This window comes from Lutjanus erythropterus, chromosome 23 (assembly GCF_056507025.1).
Source record: "Lutjanus erythropterus isolate fLutEry1 chromosome 23, fLutEry1.hap2, whole genome shotgun sequence".
NCBI lineage: Eukaryota > Metazoa > Chordata > Actinopteri > Lutjaniformes > Lutjanidae > Lutjanus > Lutjanus erythropterus.
Genome location: NC_139339.1, coordinates 24,850,049 through 24,868,973, shown reverse-complemented (window position 1 = coordinate 24,868,973; position 18,925 = coordinate 24,850,049). Strand labels below are relative to the sequence as shown.

Genomic DNA, 18,925 nt, shown 5'->3' with positions numbered 1-18,925 from the left:
AATAAATTAAGTATTTCTGATTCAGATTTTGATTCATTATCCTTCAAAACAATGACGACAACTCAGTAAATTAAATTTTGCCCGGAGCTGACATCAGCAGCTACCCTGACAGACAGTGTGGCTAACATTAGCCGAGCTAGCAGCAGCAGCAGCTGCTCTGCCTGCAGGTTAATGTCCGTGTCTGTGCTGAATGTGGTCACATGTTGCTCCAGTCGAGTGGTTGTATATCAGTTTATTCTGACACAGCCTACATTTGTGCGCATTTTCATTTTCTTCATCAAAATAAAGATGACCTGCGCTGTTTACGAGCCGTCATCGGTCCCACCGAGGCATTCGTGCTGCGTTAGAAGGGCTGCCATCTGCAAGACTGCAGCCCCAACTAGAGGTGGGCGGCTGTGTAACATCTTTGAGGCAACAGTTAACTGGCATTGTCGATGAATAAAAGATTGATAAACAGTTTAACCGACTAGTATTTCTGGCCCCAGCTAGCATTGGTGGCCACGTTTAATCGTAGATTCGGCTAGTCGTGCGCAACACCACTATAAAATGTTTAGAACCCAAAATGCTTTTTTAAAAATGTATCATTTTGTCCCAACAATAGCTCAAAACCCAAAGACTGATGAAGAGTTTGGCACGGATTGACTGAATGTTACTACTACTGACAAGAGTCCAGTACCAACCCTACTCGCCAAGGTGTCGGGTGGCTTCCAAAATGTACACGCCAAACAAAAAATCTACCCACATTTGGCTCTTGGAGAATGTTAATCTCAGGCCTGCTTGAACATCAGATAACATATGAAGTGCGCTCATAAAAATAATCTGTTCTATTTCATATTTTTATTTGATAGTAGATCGATTAACCTTTACTGGAATGTCCAAATTCTAAAAGACTGCGAGCACAGATTAATCGTCACCATCCCTACAGACAATGACTGGGTTGTGTTTATTTTCATGTCAGCAGGGAACACATCATTTGCTAGTTTCAGTGTTTTCCCTGAATAAAAAAAGACTCCATTAGTAATTCTACCAACGGTGAAAGGCTGATTGTACTGCGACTCTATGAATGTAGAGTAGGTGCTCCTGGAAAAAGCTCATTCCAGTTTCAGCGCACAAAAAAAGGTTCAAGACAAACAGCCCGGAGCCTGAGCTGAGAGATGAAAAGATTAAAAAAGGGAAAGGACCCCCTGCGGGGATTCTCTGACGTGTCTGTGAGCTCGTCTCCTGATTGACATCTAAGAGATCTATCACCACGACGACCTTAATGGAATGAGGGCTTTCCCCGAGCTGGATGCTGCGCGAACGGAATAGTAATGAGAGCAGCTCTACCTGCTATCTGACGGGAGACGGATCGGTTTCAGAAGGTGGGGGGAGTGTGTGTGGAAGTGTGTGAGCAGGTGAGTAATGAGAATCTCTGGTGACGACTCAATGCTGGGATCAATGAGTTTCCACTGTGTGTGTTCACTCTGTACTATAAACAGGTCTCAGAGGATTTCACAAACTGTTAATTATGTGAGGGTGCTGTTGTTCTATACATCAGACCGGCATTATCTCATCGAGCACCAAGGCTGGGGCCTTTCTGAAGGAAAGAATTTCACATAATGAGAAAAAAGCCGCTGTGTTGCAAGATGTAAAATAAATAAACATACAAATCCGGATCTCTGGTTCCTCATCCATCCTAGAAAGGAAAGAGATCCCAAAAGGAGAGCAGAAAGAATGTATGAGCCTTCAGAAAATGGGAGCTCTATATCTTTATAAGAAAACTACTTTCTGTTTGAACTGTGTCAAGAATTACACGTTATTTCTCAATTTAATACATAATTTTACAAGTCACGAAACTCGCAGTTTGTGGTAGGTTTGTCGTAGTTAAGTTTTGTGTGAAATCCACACCAACATCTCTGTCGCTTGTAACGTTGTCTTACCCGAAGTGTTTTATCAGTGACTCCAGGTGCTTTTATCAGCCGTGAAGAGAAAGAATACGACCAGCTGCAGCTAATGTAAACTGTGACTTTCTTGACTTGTAAGTTTGTGTTTTAAATGGACAAATAACGTGTCATTTGTGGCACAATTCCAATGATTTGTCTCTTGTCATTGAGTAATATATTTTTCAGAGGTTAGGTCCCGTGGTGGTCCACTGGAAGTGGTCTATTTGATGGCAGATATGCACAAAGAAACAAATGAACACTTAACTGTAGCAATAAATACTTATGGAATAATGTGGTTTTGTCTCGTGTGTTTTATAGTAATTCAACCAAGGCGCCACTGAAGATGAGACCTGTCTGAATGAGTTTCCCTGGCTAAATAAAGATGAAGAATAATAATTCAAACAATTCACATTTCAAAGATTTCACTGTTCAAAATTTAGAAAGCAAAAGCTATAATTAATATTACTGAACAATATGCAACAAAATCAATTACTATACGAGTAGATCTGCAACTAATGATTCTTTTCATAGTTGATTAATAGGGTGATTATTATCTCAATTAATTGTAATTGTTTTAAAATGTCAGAAAATGGTGAAAAATGTTGATCGGTGTTTCCCAAAACTGAAGATGACGTCCTCAAATGTCTTGTTTTGTCCACGACTCAAAAATATTCAGTTTACTGTCAGAGAGGAGGAAAGAAGAATCACAATTTTAGTGCTCCCTTATGTCTGGAGAATATGATCTGTAGCACCACATGAGCTTCATTTATAATTCTATGTTACCCTTATTAAAAAGTTGCAGCTCATGCAGTTTGGATTTTGCAGTGCGACACTGCGATTTTGATAATATTTTTATTACTTGTTCAGCCTCCATATTACTGTATTTTGAACAATCAATCAACTATAGAATATCTCGACTTGAAGACACCTTTAACACAAAATGTTTAGGTGATATTTTTTGCCACTGGTTGCTGCAGTTGCAGCATGAATATCATTAATGATGAGCATCATTTATTACTCTTTAATATCAGTAGTGTCAGTTGGGGTCTGAATGGTTCTCTCCTCATCAACTGGCCATTTCAAGCAACCATTTGAAACAGAGTTAATATCTATCTGGTTATTATAGTGCTCTTTTACGGTGGCTGTTAACTATTAAAGCTGCTGCTATCAAAAAAGAAATGACCATGTTGCCCTGAAATAAAACCTTGGTTTGGTTCTGCAAACTGACCCTACTACCCAAACCCTCCTCTGTCATATGTTGTCATAACCGACGAGCAAACCAAATAACCCCCGGTCCTCCCTTTGTTTGTCACTCCCTCCCCCTCATCACTAATTTTCACTAACGGAAAAGAAAATGCACCCAACAACAAATAAATGCCAGTTTTCACTGTGTGGCAAAGTCGTTGCTGAGGTGGTAATTACAGTTTCTCGGCCTCTGTGGCTCCCGAAGCAAAGAAAGAAGGGAAAGGGAGTGTGTGTGTGCGTGTTTGTGTGTGTGTGCGTGTGTGTGTGTGTGTGTTGGACAGGGGACGGGGGGAGGGAGCCATGTAAGCAGATGTGCTCTATTTGTAGACACAGGCGCTGAACAAGCCGGAGTGTGGCATCACTGAACTTCTAACCACAACAGTAAAAGCAGAACTACACTCTGGACTGTTTTTACTTTTATTAACCAGGTTGTGGTGACATAAAACTGTCAAAGTATTCACACTGTGGGGATTCACTTCCTGTTTGCAGACAAAAAAAACAAAAAAAAAAACAAAAAAAACAGGATCTGGCAAAACAAAAAAGAACACTTTGATGATTCTTGATCAAGGCTGGGGTTACCATTTGGGTCATGTGTATCTGTTAAATTTTAGTGGTTGGGTTGAAAATCAGGGTACGTCTCTTGGGGATTAAAATAGTACCCGTCTTGGAATTGCTGAAGGTCTAAAACTGCAAGTACGCTATATCAGAATTGATTGTTGGCCTGGGAAATTTCTTCAGAAACTGTGCTGAGAATGAGGGAGTGACTGGGGGGGGCAGTGTCCAATGATTTCTGACACTTTCCAAAACCGACATTCACAGCCCTTCACACCTTTTTCATTCTTTATACAACCTTTTTTTCTGTCTTCAAATGAGTGCCACACTACAAACCCTGAGCCTGATTCTGTTCAAGGTTTCTTAAATTTAAATGACGTTTTTCCTCACAACTGTCACCTCAGTGCTTGCTCATGGTGGGACTTGTTGGGTCCAGGGTCCAAAATTAATTTTTTAGCTCATCAGACAAATAGCTGGTTGATGAAAACTTCTACCCACCAAACTATTTTTTTTTTCACCATCTCTACGGCCTTTTTGCATTGTGTATCATACATACATAATAACTAGGGTTGGGTATCATTCACATTTGAACCGATACTGTCTGGAATTCGGTACCCAGTACTCAATGGTACCTTTTTTGGTACTTTACACTCTCTGTAATCACAACAAAAATAATTTCCTTTATAAAAAAAAGTGTACAAGTATAAATTTAAACATTTTTTTAAATTATTTTGTTATTTATTTAGAGCATTTTATACGCCACACAAAATTAAATCCATCTCTCTCTCTCTTGTTTCAAACTGCCCCTAAAACCTGCAGCCTGTCAGTCAGTCACCAGTTAAATGATGTTAAATGATTCTCTGTAGTACCGACAAGATTCAGTCAGTACCATTAAAAGTATCGTTTAAAGGTTCGACACCCAACCCTTCCCACCAAGGTGTCGGGTGGCTTTCTAAATGTACACCCCAAATAAAAAAAAAAATGGGAAAAGATCTGCTCTAGATTCTGTCAATTTTATGTTTTTCTTAACTCTTTTTCCTTGTTCGCTGTTTCTCCTATTGAATTGTTGAACTGTGATGTCTTCATACTGACATGAATGTTGTGTATTATTTACTTGTATTTAAAAAGAAAGAAAAGGCTGCATATTGAGGCTTCCTTGCAGAAATGATGCTGTCAGAAGCACTTAGGAGGAAACTGTGAATCCAACATATAGTATAAATATTTAATGGATGTTATATACATCCACAAACCCATCTTCAGGATAACCTTTGTATGTTTTGAAACACAGAGATATATATTAAACATAACATCCTGAGAGGGAGGACAGGAAGAGTATATACTGGGAGTAATGGGAGTGTTAGTTACCGATGTTGGGATGCTTGAGCAGGCGGCAGATCCGGGCCTCTCGCTCCAACTTCTGGTGATCTGTGGAGAAGAGAACAACACATCTGTCACATGTGTCTGCTGAGCCCTCCTGAAATTCTTCAGACTCCTCTGCAGAGACTGCTCATATTAAACACCGCCCACCTCTCCCTCCGCTGGGTCCCCTCCCTCCTGCGGGGAACAAATGAGCAGTAAAACTAACAGTCATAAGGACATCACGGCACACTGCAGCCAGGAGATGACTGTAAAGAAAACCCAGGCACGTCTCCAGTATCACTGCTCATACAGTGTCTGTTTTAACTGGTCTAATCTCTAGAGTTAGGCTGCAATATGGACCAATTCAATCTTATTTTAAATCTTAAATGTTCTTTTATATAAAGTCACTTTAACTACTTTCTACTGAAGAGGATAATGAATGGCATCATGTGTGCTAGAGTGGCAGTCAAAAGATAAAGATGGACAGCAAGTCAAAGCTCATCATGACGGACAGAAAGACCTTCAACAGAATACAGTTGGTCCTAAGCATCACAATAAATGGCTGATCTTTGCCAATTCACCACTGTGACAGAGGCAAATGCATCTTCTGTGGAAGCATCAGATGTAAAAGAAGGACAGAGAGAGACATAATATGACAATAAAAGTCATTTCAGTTAAAGACAGAAACAATACAGCGGGAAATTGTTGCTATTAGCACTACAAAGCCAAAACATGACCTACAAGATCAGCATGAACATTATGCATCACATTATTTTTATGACATCACTGCTCTGTCTTAGCTGTTGTCTGTTTGAATTAATATTAAACTGATATTTTGCAGATCACAGCAGGTCTGAAACTGTCTATGCACCACTGTATTTTTAACTAGGCATAAAGTTCACTGCCTTGAAAATAGTACTTTTACAAAACAATCCCTGTCGCACTTGTTTTGGGGACCGGAGGGTGGCCAGTTCAAATCCAGCTCAAACCGTGGAGAGTGGACTGGTAGTAGCAAATGGTCAAACCTCTACTTCCAAGATCAAGAGTCATCAACTTTCATGCTACACTTGAAACAAGCATGCACGAGAAGTCCTAAAGGTACGATAAGCGAAATCACACAAACTAGTTAGCTTGCAGGTCAACAGGTCCATCTCCATGACAAGTGAACAAACTTAAAAAGCTTACAATGAAAATGCCAAAACTTATCCATTTTATCTATTTTTGTGAAAAACACAGCACTGAGTATAATAATTACTAGCTAGAGTACCTTTCTCTGTAATGCATCAATTATCATTTGTCAATTGAGAAAGTGACATATATCCAAACTATGACTGTTATGTTATTATTTTATGCAGTTTTGTTCGCCCAAAACCCAAAGACATTCAGTTTACCATCATGTGCGACAAGAAAAAATGCATCAAATCCTCAGATATGAGAAGCTAAAACCATCAAATGTTGGAATGTTTTTAAACTTTTAAAATTTTTCAGTGATTGAGACAATTGCAAATTCATTTTCTGTCAACTGACTAACTGATTCATGGAATACTGTAGCAGCAGTTCTAGTTGTGTCTTGAAGACCATGTGGCACATGCAGCTACATTCAGGAACATTTCCATCTTGCGCCTTTTCACACACATTCTGTGACAATGGTGGAGTAAATGGCACTAGGGACAAACCAGCAGTGTGTCTCCAAGTGTGGAGAGGAGCGGGGCGGAGCTGAGGCACAGAGACGACAGACAGCTGATGAGAGCCGGGGAGCTTTGGGGGAGAGAGCCGGGGACAGACCAGATGTCCTCTTTTACTGACAGGAGGGGAGCCTGGAGTTCATGTTTCAAACTTTTCGGATTAAAAAGTGGATTTATCTTCACTCCTGCTTCTTAACCTGTCTGCAGCAGCAACCCACGGAGAAGTTGCAAACACGTTTCTGAGTAAGAGGAGAGCTCAGAGTTTCTGTTTGTGTCCTGCTTCTCAACCTGTCTGCAGCAGCCACCAACGGAGAAGCCGAGAACTCATTTACAAGTGAGAGGAGAGCTCAGAGTTTGTGTTTGTGTCCTGCTTCTCAACCTGTGTGCAGCAGTGACCCACATACAGGCCAACCATGCTCAGCTGTTTACAGTAAGCTAATTATTCTCTCTCTAGATGGTGAGGAGATATCTGCTCAATTTGATTAAAAAACAAAAACAGTCTACTGCATTAGAAAAGCACACGCCTCCTTTAAATCCAGCTCTTTATTTGACTCACTGTGGATAGGCCTTTTATTTACCAAACTGAGAGGATGTGAAGTGCATAAATGTTAGAACTCACTTATAGGAATATGCTCTTCAGAGAAGTACACTCATACACTGGCAGGTTTCCATCACAGGATCTATTTCCTGCCAACACATACAGTATTCTTCTGCCATGGGAATAGTTTCTGATTCTTGAGCATCATGGCCATTGTTGTTGTCAAACACCAACAATACAGTTTTTTTTTTCTCAGATTGTAGCTCAGAATTAAGTAGCTCTCAAGATGGGATCTCTCAGGAATACCTCAAGTTATTGTAGGGAGTTCCCATACTCTATGCTAGGACAAACAGTTATATAACTCAAACTAAATCAACCAGGACTACAACATGTCTCTACCTGTCTTTGAGATTAAGTCTCATCAAATACTTTTCCACTGTTTTGATTTTACTTTGGCATTAAAACTCTTCCCTGTGTTACCACATTTCACATAGCCTTTAAAAAAATATGTGTTTAAGTGAGATCTCTCAGTGAAAAGGTTGATCAAAGTAATTATTTCCAAATGAATGCAGAAGACGGGTTGATTTTAACACAAATCACTTAGACACCGTGGCAATAATAACACCAGAAACGGGATACAATGGAGCACAAACTGTGAGCAGCTCAGACTTTTATGAGGTGTCACTGGGGTCATCTCAAATTCAGCTGATTTGCTATTCAAATGAAGAGGCTTTGAGGATGTTCAATTAATGGAGACTAAGTTACCCAAAAGACTGTTGAATATTTCATAAAAAGCTCTTGTTAAAGTATGTATTATTCACCACTGTGGATCATAAGTGTCCTTGACACTGCCATATTAAAGACGTTTCCAGGTAGATTGAGGGGAGATGTAAGGTGGAGCTCATGTATACAACATGCATCATACTGCCTGGACATAATATCAGGATACTGCAGGGTATTTTAGCAATAATGATATTAATGAGGACCTGAGAAGGTACATAATCGATATTATAGTGGTTTGATCATATCCCGGATTTCCTACATACCTACACGGCACCACCCAAGTCCCTGCTTTTATAATGAAACAAATGAACAGTGACGTACACATCAACACTTATGATACTGTTAGTACTGCGTTATAACAAATGTTTAGCCACACTAGAAGCAACTATTAACTGTCACAGACAGATGACCTTACTGAGGTGTTGGCTGAAATTTCATTTGTATTTATGGTTTATAATCAGTGTGCTTTTATTTTGTTTGATTAGTTTTTTTTCATCATTATGTGCAATTTTATTTATTTTAAATCATCTGCTCTATTATTTTTCAATATCATGTTCAATATTACTTTTTTCAACATGGTGTGAAATATTACTTTTCATTACTTTCATTATCACTGCCAGTATTACTTTTCAAGTTTAGTTTTCTCATTTTACAAAATTTCCATTTCCATTTCCATTTTATCTTTTATCGTTATTCTCTTATATACTCTTATTCACTTTATATTTCTGACTTTGTTTTTATTCTTATGTTTCTGTCCTATTTTGAGCAGTCTCTTCCTCAGGAATTTTCTTCTAATTAGTAAAATACTATCTTACCTGTTATTAACTTTAAAAAAGAGCAACAAAAAACTTTTGAATAATGTTTCAGAGATGATTAAAGGTCATGTAGGTCTGTAGTGCTGTAATGTCTCAAGCAGGGGGAGCTGTGCAAGTGAAGGGTACAGAGAAAGAAAGGAGAGGAAAGGAAAGAGGGAGAATGAGAGAGTGTGTTCATGTGTTCATGTAGAGTTGGAGTGGTGGGGTGGGACTGATGTTGCCTGCACAGCTAAATATCTCTTCACTAGTTGTATTTCCCCTGTTTTTCCTGTTTGAAACTATCTATTAACATGGGTGTGGCTCCTGTTGCCAATGCAAAGTTCTCTGCTGTGCAACACAATGTTGGTCTAAACTACAATAAGATTATGTTTATCAGCGTACTCTGGATTTTTATGTTCACAGTCTGCATCAGATTAAGACACAGCAAACTGACTTGACAAATCATAAACTCGAGCTACGGACCAATCAAAATGCGGCCATGTAAATTCAACATTTGGCTCTCCAATAAGCACTGAGTGCAATCTCAGCCAGCACCAATGGGACAGGCTTCTGCTCTCTTGTAATCCCATTTTGGTTCCAACCAGATGTGATGACACCGTCTCCAATCGCACCTCGCTTTACAAGTCTGTAATCCTAGTCAGACCAATGGGATGTGCTTTTACAGGGGCTGTAATCCTCGTGGTCACCGGGTGAACGCTGACTTCTCTCCCTTTCTCCACATCATCCTTTCCATCCACTGGATGGCACGCTGCTAATCTGTGACATAACAGGATTTACAGCCTGAGTGGCGCTCACTCACCATCTCCAGCCTCACTGCAACCACAGGCAGCTGATCTTTTCCTCGCCATGCTCTCTTTCATTTCCTTTCTTCAGAGCTCACTGTCAGCCTGCTGTATGTTAACATAGCTACATGAATTAGACAGAATTAGACATAGACTCTATATACTGTTATAAGTGACAATGTGCTGTTCAACTTACATTAATTCTGAGAGTTACTTTTATTAGTCTATTGATTTTAGTGTTAAAAAATGTCAAGTCATAGTACAATTAGCTTATTTGTTGTTTTGAATACTTCTAATTTAAATGATTTAATAAGAATTAATAAATTAGTGGTTCTCAACGTTTTCCTGGCATGACCCCCTTTCAGAAGCTGAAAGAAAGTTTGCACCCATCTCCAGAATTTTTAGCAGTCATTAAAAACACATGGGGATCTAAAAAAGTTCAAAAGTTGAACTTTAGTGAAATAAGTTTAGTCCCCCCCCCCCCCTCAAATTGTCTGATTTCAGTTCCTCATATGTGAATACTTTCTGGTTTCTTTACTCCTCTCTGACAGTAAACTGAATATTTTTGGGTTGTCAGTAAAACGAGGACGTCATCTTAGCCTTTGGGAAACAGTGATTGACATTTTTCACCATTTTCTGACATTTTTAAAACAAACAAAAATGAATCGATAATCAAGAAAATAATCTACCGATTAATCAACTATGAAAATAATCGTTAGTTGCAGCCCTGTTTTAGAACATTTTGTTTAAAATGACTGTGCGGTGGAGTTCAGTTGGTAGAGCGTACGCCTCATGTACTGAGGTGTCAGTCTTCTGCAGTGGCCGCCTGTTCGACTCCCACCTGTGGCCCTTTGCTGCACGTCATCCCCTCTCTCTCTCTCTCACTTCCCCCTTTTCCAGTCAACTATTCCGCTGTCTCCGTCAATAAAGGCAAAAAGCCCCCCAAAAATATGTGTTGTGTTGGCATCACTAACTAAACTCTGGAATAATATCTGCACTGAAGCCTGAACAAAGCTCCCACTTGTGTTCATGAGGACAATCCAAGCATCAGACCAAGCAACTGTGCCACAATAGTAAAAAAAAAAAATTAAGTATCACCATTTTCTTCCACAGTGGGTAAGAAGGATGGCTGGGATTTAAAACAAAAATGATGAGATGCAAGCAGTCATGAATAAGCTCAAGGGAATACGTGTGTCAAAAGCGAAGAGTTAAGGCATTTGTTTTTATTGATGTGTTCAACAAAGATCCTTTTTTGATATCAACCTACTTCATTTAAAACTGCAATACTATGAGTCAAATAGTAAGCTGCCTAAAAATAGGTCCGAGACCGAAACTTGGATTTGTTTCAGTTTCTTGCAACTTATTTGACTAAGACTTGGGTAGTTCTCTATTTTCACTTACTGTACTTCCTCTAGTACAGTGCTACAAATAACTGAAGCTACTACAGATATGTATTATATGCAACAGTGCTCAGATTTTATGCAGTGATAAGTCAATTTCTTTTAGTCCTCAAACATGAGGCCTCTAGGCCTGACCACCCACAGCCCACTCCACTTCACCACAGCACAAAAAAGCAAAGACGTGTCTTAATCATCAATCCAAGTCCTGGGTGTGATTCGCTCTGGAGCTGGCCCATTTAGAAAACCCAGATGAGTTTGTCACTGGGCCCATGAAAACGAGGACAGCGGCTATTTTCAATGCAGCCGACTGATCAAATGAGCTGCCTCCGCACTACTGTAAAACAGCACATCTGGTTCCGCGTCCAGCGCCTGCAGGTTCAGTCACTTAAAAAATAATCCCTCATTGTGCCCACACACACAAATCTCTGAGCTAACAACTTATCAGGCTATCCTAACATTACCTCATTCAAAACCACAGGAAGAGTTAAAAAAATATGACCTTTAACTGCTAAGTATGTATAAGAAAAGGTCTGTCATTTCACTCCATTTTCACCTGCTGTTATTAATAATAGGTGAGTAATGGAGTTTGGTGCCAAGAGACCAAGAGAGTGAATGTGATACAAAAAAAGAAATAAAAACAGAGGGATAGAAAAACACCCATGACGCACCACTCTGCCTACACACACATCCTAATGCTTGTTCTTTCCTTATTCCCTTTGGCAACATAGACCCTTTCATTTCCTGCCTCTTACATTTAAATTCTCAGTCCATTTTATTGTTTGTCTTTGGTCTACCCATCAACATTCCTTTACTATTCAATAGTCTGCTGGAATTATAGTTCTGCGACTAGATGCATTAGCATGGAGTAAGTCATTCTGGAGCAAGAAAGTTAATTGTTGAGTCAATCCCAGATCATCAAATACTGATGCTTTAGACTGGTGGTTCTGAACAAGAAGGTTGTCAAATAGCAACGCTTGGATTTTGGTCGTCAAACACTGATGTTTTGGGTTGATGATTCAGACCATTAGTATTTGGCAACCTGGTTGGTCTCAACTGGCAACCCAAAACATCAAAATCTTATGACCTAATGTTTTAGGTCGATGGTTCGGACCAACCAGGTTGTAAAATTCTGATGTTTCGGGTCGATGGTTCAGACCATCCAGGTCGCCAAATATTGATGCTTTGGGTCGATGGTTTGGACCAACCAGGTCGTAAAAATTCTGATGTTTTGGGTTGATGATTTGGACCAAATAGGTCGTAAGATTTTGATGTTTTGGGTTGCCGGTTGAGACCAACCAGGTTGCCAAATACTAATGTTTCGGGTCGATGGTTCAGACCATCCAGGTCGCCAAATACTGATGCTTTGGGTCGATGGTTCGGACCAACAGGGTTGTAAAATTCTGATGTTTTGGGTTGATGGTTCAGACCAAAGAGGTTGCCAAAAACTGATTCTTTGAGTTGATGGTTTGGACCATCCAGGTCGCCAAATACTGATTCTTTGAGTTAGCGGCTCAGACCGAGGTGGGAATGAGGCTCAACAATCAACTATCTTTCTCTAGAATTGCTTATTCCACTTCTAACAAGATTTTCTGACCATGAACCACAGGTTGCAGAGAATATTCCTCATGCACATTGAACAGACTGGACCATCCAACTTTGTGCTTTGCACAGATTCCCTGTCATACACCCCCGAGAGGCATTTTCCAGCATTGAGAAGCAAGCAGGGGGTAACAGAAATGAGTTTCTTGTAGGAAAATAGACTCCTCGAGGTGAAGAACTCAAAGAATTCATTCTTTAGAAAACATTTCAAAAAGCAGAGTTTTCTACAACCTCCATTTATCACGGTTATCCTTGAACGGCAAAATTAGGTACGCTCAAATACAGCAGTTACAAAACTCTCTTCAGCGTCGCTCCACTGATCCTTGTTTCCTCTTGAGACTGGCAGGGAGCCCAAACACACATCCGTAGACAAACCTGAGCACATGGGCTCATGAATAACATAATAACTTCAGAGATGTAAACAAGCTTTTCATAGACAATGTGCCGATCGTCACTGTACTGCCCCACAGAGGGCTAGTAAGTCTGTCTCACCAGTATACTTTGATGCTTGAGCTGACAATCATCATTAGCAATTGTAATCATCACGGCTTTATTCGCTGGTGGAGCTATGCATGCAACTAGAGACTCTTGGTTGTGGGTGTAATTGGAGGCACTGTAATAAGAGGGCTCTGTCAAAATGCAATTAGCAGCAGCTATCTAGGGTTCTCGATGTGAGTGTGCAACTTCATGTGTCAAGTTAAGGTCAAAAGAAGCGGACACACTTACCAGATGCCTCAACTGTACATTCACAACACAGAGAGTGGCCGTCTCTGTATGACACAGAGCTGTGTGTCCTGCAGTGAGCTGGAAGCACACTGAGTCACTGCTATGTTGATACTTATGGAAGGCTTTTAGTCAGCGGTTCACTTCATTTCCTCTGGTGCCACATTTTCAACAGCCGACTACCAGTGGGAAATTCCAAGTAAAAACTGATCGTTTCTGATCTTCATAGAAGCTCAACAAGGAAATCAAAGACGGGTAAACTTTTAGAAGCCTGTCGTTTTAGTAGGAATAGGTTCTGCACACATGCATTATTACAGATGAAAACAAAAGATTGAAAGTGAATTTTTTCCCCATAAGACTGTCATTCCTTCCACAGTTCTTCTCCTGTTTTGTGCTTAACACTCCTGATCAGTGGCAAACAGCTTTGTGTTGGGGCAGGCTGTTTTCTTTAACAGGGAAATCAAAGGTTACAGACTTACCAGCGCCTGAAACTCCGTTTCCAATGTGAGATTTCAGGGGGGACAATCCAGCAGTGAAGCTCTCTTTTCATTCGTCAAAACTTTGATCATTTTCTTGTGCAATACAAGCACAAGAATGCTTTTGAGTCTGACTTTGTGCCACTGCACTGCCACTGCACTGCCACTCACAGTTGTTAGGAATGGGAATTGATGTGACACCAATAACATTCATTCTGCGTATTTGTCAGATTCTTTATTGATTCCCTTATTGATTCCTGATTAATTTTCTGATTGTCTCTGTTTATTTGCAGCTTTGGGTGGCAGAGGTGCAGGGACAACACAAACTACCACACTTTCTTCAAGCCTGTGGTCATTATTGATTTATACCATGTTATAAAATGAGTCTAATGAAAGACAAGGACAGGGTGCGAGACATCAGCCGTCGTCTATTCCACCCCCACCTCCATAGTCTAAAAACTCAACTTGACGGACAAGCGAGGGTTGAGAAGTTGCAAGTGCATAGGGAGGGTCGAACTTGTGTTGATCACAGCCCTGCGCTCACAGAGCAGAAATGCTCCGATCAAATGAACTTTGTCCTGTAATACCGCTTTGTGGTATTTAGCCTGACCCCTCCACCCACCTTTATTCAATGGATGAGAGACCTTTTCACTTTTTTGCACCTGGACGGATCACATTCAAAAGTTTCTTATGACTTTAGAACCACTCTAGTACCGCTATAGTAAGTCTTACATTGTTTTTTAAAAATATGTGGACCTTGAGATGACCATTATAGTATTTATTTATTGAATTTCCTTTTTTTTTTTAATTTTACTACAGTATTTACTTCTGCATCCCATTGGTGGTATTTATTTCAAGCTCATATTCAGTTTATCTGCTGCCTATTTAATACAGAAGTACTTGGCTATGTTGCTCTTGTTTCCCCTTAATTTACCACTGTTATTTATTTTATTTCTCCCATATGTTGTCCATCTGCCATTCATTTTTTCTCTCTTTTTTCTTAAGTTTAGGAGTCAGCGGATAAGGAAGGAGCTTATAGGTGGGTGGTTGGGTGGGTGAGTTGGGGGGAGGAAATTCTGATGTTTCTTACACGTATTGCATTTTCAATTTTTGCTCCTGTCATGAAAATCAACAATGAGATTTGTCACAAAATGCTCCCTGAAAAGAGACCATCACACACACACGCCTGGTTTTTATGTGTGTGGGTTTTGAGACTAATTAAACGCCACAGAGGAAGGACATTCCTCACTCCTCTTTTTCAATGCAGCCGACTCAACATCTCTGTTCAAAAATACAAAAAAAAAAGAGAGAAAAAAAGCAAACCAAACCCCGCAGCATTCGAATACCGATTTGGATGTGGATTACCATGGCAACGGTAGAAGCTTTTCAGCATTCGGGTCAGCTCTATATCATCTCACTGATCATGTGTAGAGGGCTTTAAGGAATGCAGCAGATTTTTTATTAAAATGATACATTCCAGCCATCTACCTACACCAATTACTCTCAAGGTCTTCATCCCGTCCGTCCCTGGTGTGTCTGTCTGTCCTGCTTAGAATTCAGATATTCTACTCCAGCATCTCAGTCTGGGCTTCCCCAGGCTAAATCCTGCCGTACAGCTATAAAACACTCACACACACACTTCCTTGCACATACAGAAAATATGGCTCAGTTGTAGCACGATCTTTCTGGCCCACTTTGAGCCACAGGGGATATTCCAGCCAAGAGCCAATGCATCAGCTCAGAGACCACACAAAGACGTCCAGCCCACACACTCAACTCCCGTCACACAGCTGATGTCGCCATTATGGAGAGATGGAGTAACAAGAGCAGGAAAAGTAATGCAATAAAACATGTTAAATGTTACATGTGAGACTATGACTCAAAATCTGAAAAACACATTTAAAAGCAGCAGGAAGCTCTCTCTGAATCTTATTTCCCAGCATGCCTGACTAAAGTCATCTGAGCAAGAGGTGCAGACATCATCAGTGCAACAGAAGAGTCCAACGAAGAAAAAAAAAACAAAAACCCAACAACAACAGACGTGTGGGGCTGATGGGATGTGCAAGACGCTAAAAATAGCCATTGCCTGAAAACCACAGCATGAACACACGCTAAAACACACTGATGCTGCCATGGGCAAGAGCAAAGAGCAGGTGTGAGTACCAGTCAAGAGAGTGTGTGTGCGCTTGGACTGAGAGGGAAGTGAAGAGGGAACTAGACGTGGAAAAGGTGACTAGAATTAAAAAAAAAAAAAAAAACAGTGACAGAAGTGAGAGGCTGAGCTGCAGCTGAACACAACAGAAAAACAACACATTAGAGAAAAACTAGCACCATGCAATTAATTACTATTTTATTGAAATCATAATAAGGCCAAGTGCAATATCCAAATTGTAGAACTAATTTTTTGCAAAAGGAAAAACGTGTGAGAAAACAGCATTATAATGAAGTGCTGTAATGCTACAGCGATATTACTTTGTGAGGCAGCTGGACTGAATGAAAGAAACATTTATAATTCATAAAAACACAATTTGACAACGATCCATTATGTGTCTTGAGTGGAATCGATTTTTCCCCGTTTGTAGTAGACTAGTTATGCTGATCTCTTGCTGGGGCTCTTTATTGTCTGAAATGCTTTTAACACTGGTGAAAATACAATAAAATAGAATACATCATCCTTACTTTGAAAAATGTTTTTGCAACAAACCCTTTTCGTTTTTCTCTGATAAAGGACATCACAGTTTCAGTTCAAAGATTTTTGTCTCCGACAGACCTGTAAACTCATAAGAGGTGAAAAAGGTGACATGTTGGTAAACCAAGCCCCTGTAGACAGTATGAGGGCGTCCTCCTCCAGAAGAAACATTTTGTGATTCTGCAGACATTACTACTTTTACTTTTACCCTTTTACTTAGCACTTAGTAGAGTACTACTGTAGGACTTTAATGCAGGATTTTTACTTGTAAAAAAGTATTTTTACGACTTTACTAAGTAGTATTAATGCTTTTACTCAAGTAAAGAATCTGAGTACTTTTCTTTACACTGCAGGTCACGGAATCTGACAGGTCATCAAATACTGTACTGCAACTTAAAGTAGAGTAAAAAAAATATTCAGCAGGGTACTAAAGTAAAAGTCAAGTAAAACATACTAGAAACATCCATGTTTAACAGGGAAAAGAGGATGATGCAGTTATCTTGATTGTGATTGGGCAAAAGATTTTATCAAAATGCAACTAGTTTGCAGGTATGTTTTATGGTCTGGTGTTTGATAAAATGAATAACTGAAAGTCTGCAACTTAGGAAGTCCTGAGCCAGTCACAAAAATGACCTGATGGTGTTTTTCAGCCATAGACGTCCATCAGAAGCTACGCTCGCTTTGACAGACATGACAGTCCACAGTTTTTGATTATAGCGCTGTCAGGCAGACAGAGGCCCTGTCAGTGGATCTCAAGCCTTTCTAACATAACTTCCCTGTCAGCCCAGTGTTAGTCCACGGCACGCTGAGCTCTGTGTTCTCCGTCCAAGCCGCTTTCACTGTACGGCGCCCCGAGGCACACTTTCCGCCCCGGCCATCCAAGCTGTGGTGGGGGTTGATATGACAAGGCAGAGTGTGTGGGCAGGCAGGTGGCACCGCCGGGGGAGGGAGGGGGAGCTGCTGTCAGCGTGCTGCCTGCTATCACCGCCAGCCAGACAGTCGGACGGCGTCATGAGCAGTCGGTGCCACATCCGTCACAAAACCACATCTGACAGTCCGGCCTCCTGACACACGCTACACATTCAGGCCGTCCTCGCTATCATCGCTCAATTGCAATGAAGTGAAGTGTGGCAGGATGTGCTGCTGATGAAGAGGCACTCCAGAGGTTAAGTAAAGACTGACTGAATGATGAAGAACAGAGATTAACTTCTGCTAGCCTAGCTACTAAAGTCTGTGAATTTCTGTATTTGGATTTCTTAAAAGTATGAATTTTATATAGACTATAATTGTTTCTATAGCTTCCTGCCTTGTTTTTGGCTTTCAAACAAGGTTTTAATACTAATAGCCAGATTGCAGTTACAACATGTGTGCTGATGGCTTAGACTGCTCATGTGATGAAGCTGATGTAGTGTAAACAGGAAGTGGACAGGCCCAGCTGTTAGACAGAGAGAGAGAAGGAGAGGGAGGCTGAATGGACCAGCTGCGTTCTGTCTTTTGCACAGTTCTTCATGAGATTTCAACAAGAACTGCAGTAATTAATCCCCAAATATTCTGATCATTAATTAACCCTTTTGAGCCTTTTTTTTTTTACATTTAAGAAAGTCAAATTTCTCTGATTTCAGCTTCTTAAATGTGAATATTTTCTTATTTCTTTACTCATCTCTGACAGTAAACTGAATATCTTTGGTTTGTGGACACGACAAGACAGTTGAGGACGTCATCTTGGACTTTGGGAAACACTGATCAAAATTGTTCACCATTTTCTGACAGTCAATATTTTTTCAGACTGTTTAACCTTACTGATCAATTAATTTTGCTCAATTTTGACTGTAGTCTAGACTTTTTTTATGCCTTTACTTGACAGCTGAAGATATGACAGGAAATGGGGAGAGAGAGTGAGGGAATGAGACGCAGCAAAAGGCTGCAGGTGGGATTCAAACATGGGGCACACGCTCTACAAACTGAACTACCCAGGCGCCTTCTTTTAGACCAGCTTAATTTAAATTTTTCGTTTAATCAGCACAGAAATCAGCGGCCAGGAACACCCTTACACATCCTCAAATGTCTCATCTTGTCCACAGCCAAAAGATATTCAGTTTACTGACAGAGCAGTAAGGAAACATTTATTTAAAAAAAAATCTTAAAAAAATATCAGGCTGATTAATTAATAAATCAAATTAGTGGGTGCTTAATTAAATATTTGACTAATCATTGCAGGTTTAATCCAAACTAGAGGAAAAAAAGATGTTTTCTGAGAATCAATGTCGCATTTTCATGCTGATATTCATCTTCTGTTTTTGCTTGGTGTGATACAACATTATCTTTTCATTTTTTAAGATTTAAATGCCAAGACTCTA

The 18,925-nt window shown here is 40.1% G+C and overlaps 1 protein-coding gene across 20 annotated transcripts in view; it reads right to left on the bottom strand.

The window, feature by feature from the left end:
- The window catches only part of camk2d1 (calcium/calmodulin-dependent protein kinase (CaM kinase) II delta 1), a 124,699-nt gene that overhangs the window by 63,452 nt on the left and 42,322 nt on the right, over positions 1–18,925 (bottom strand). For all 20 annotated transcript variants that reach the window (XM_084712355.1, XM_084712352.1, XM_084712347.1 and 17 more), the window contains exon 3: positions 5,085–5,144. In XM_084712355.1, coding sequence (XP_084568481.1) covers positions 5,085–5,144 — 60 coding nt within the window. The remainder of the gene's footprint in view (positions 1–5,084; positions 5,145–18,925) is intronic.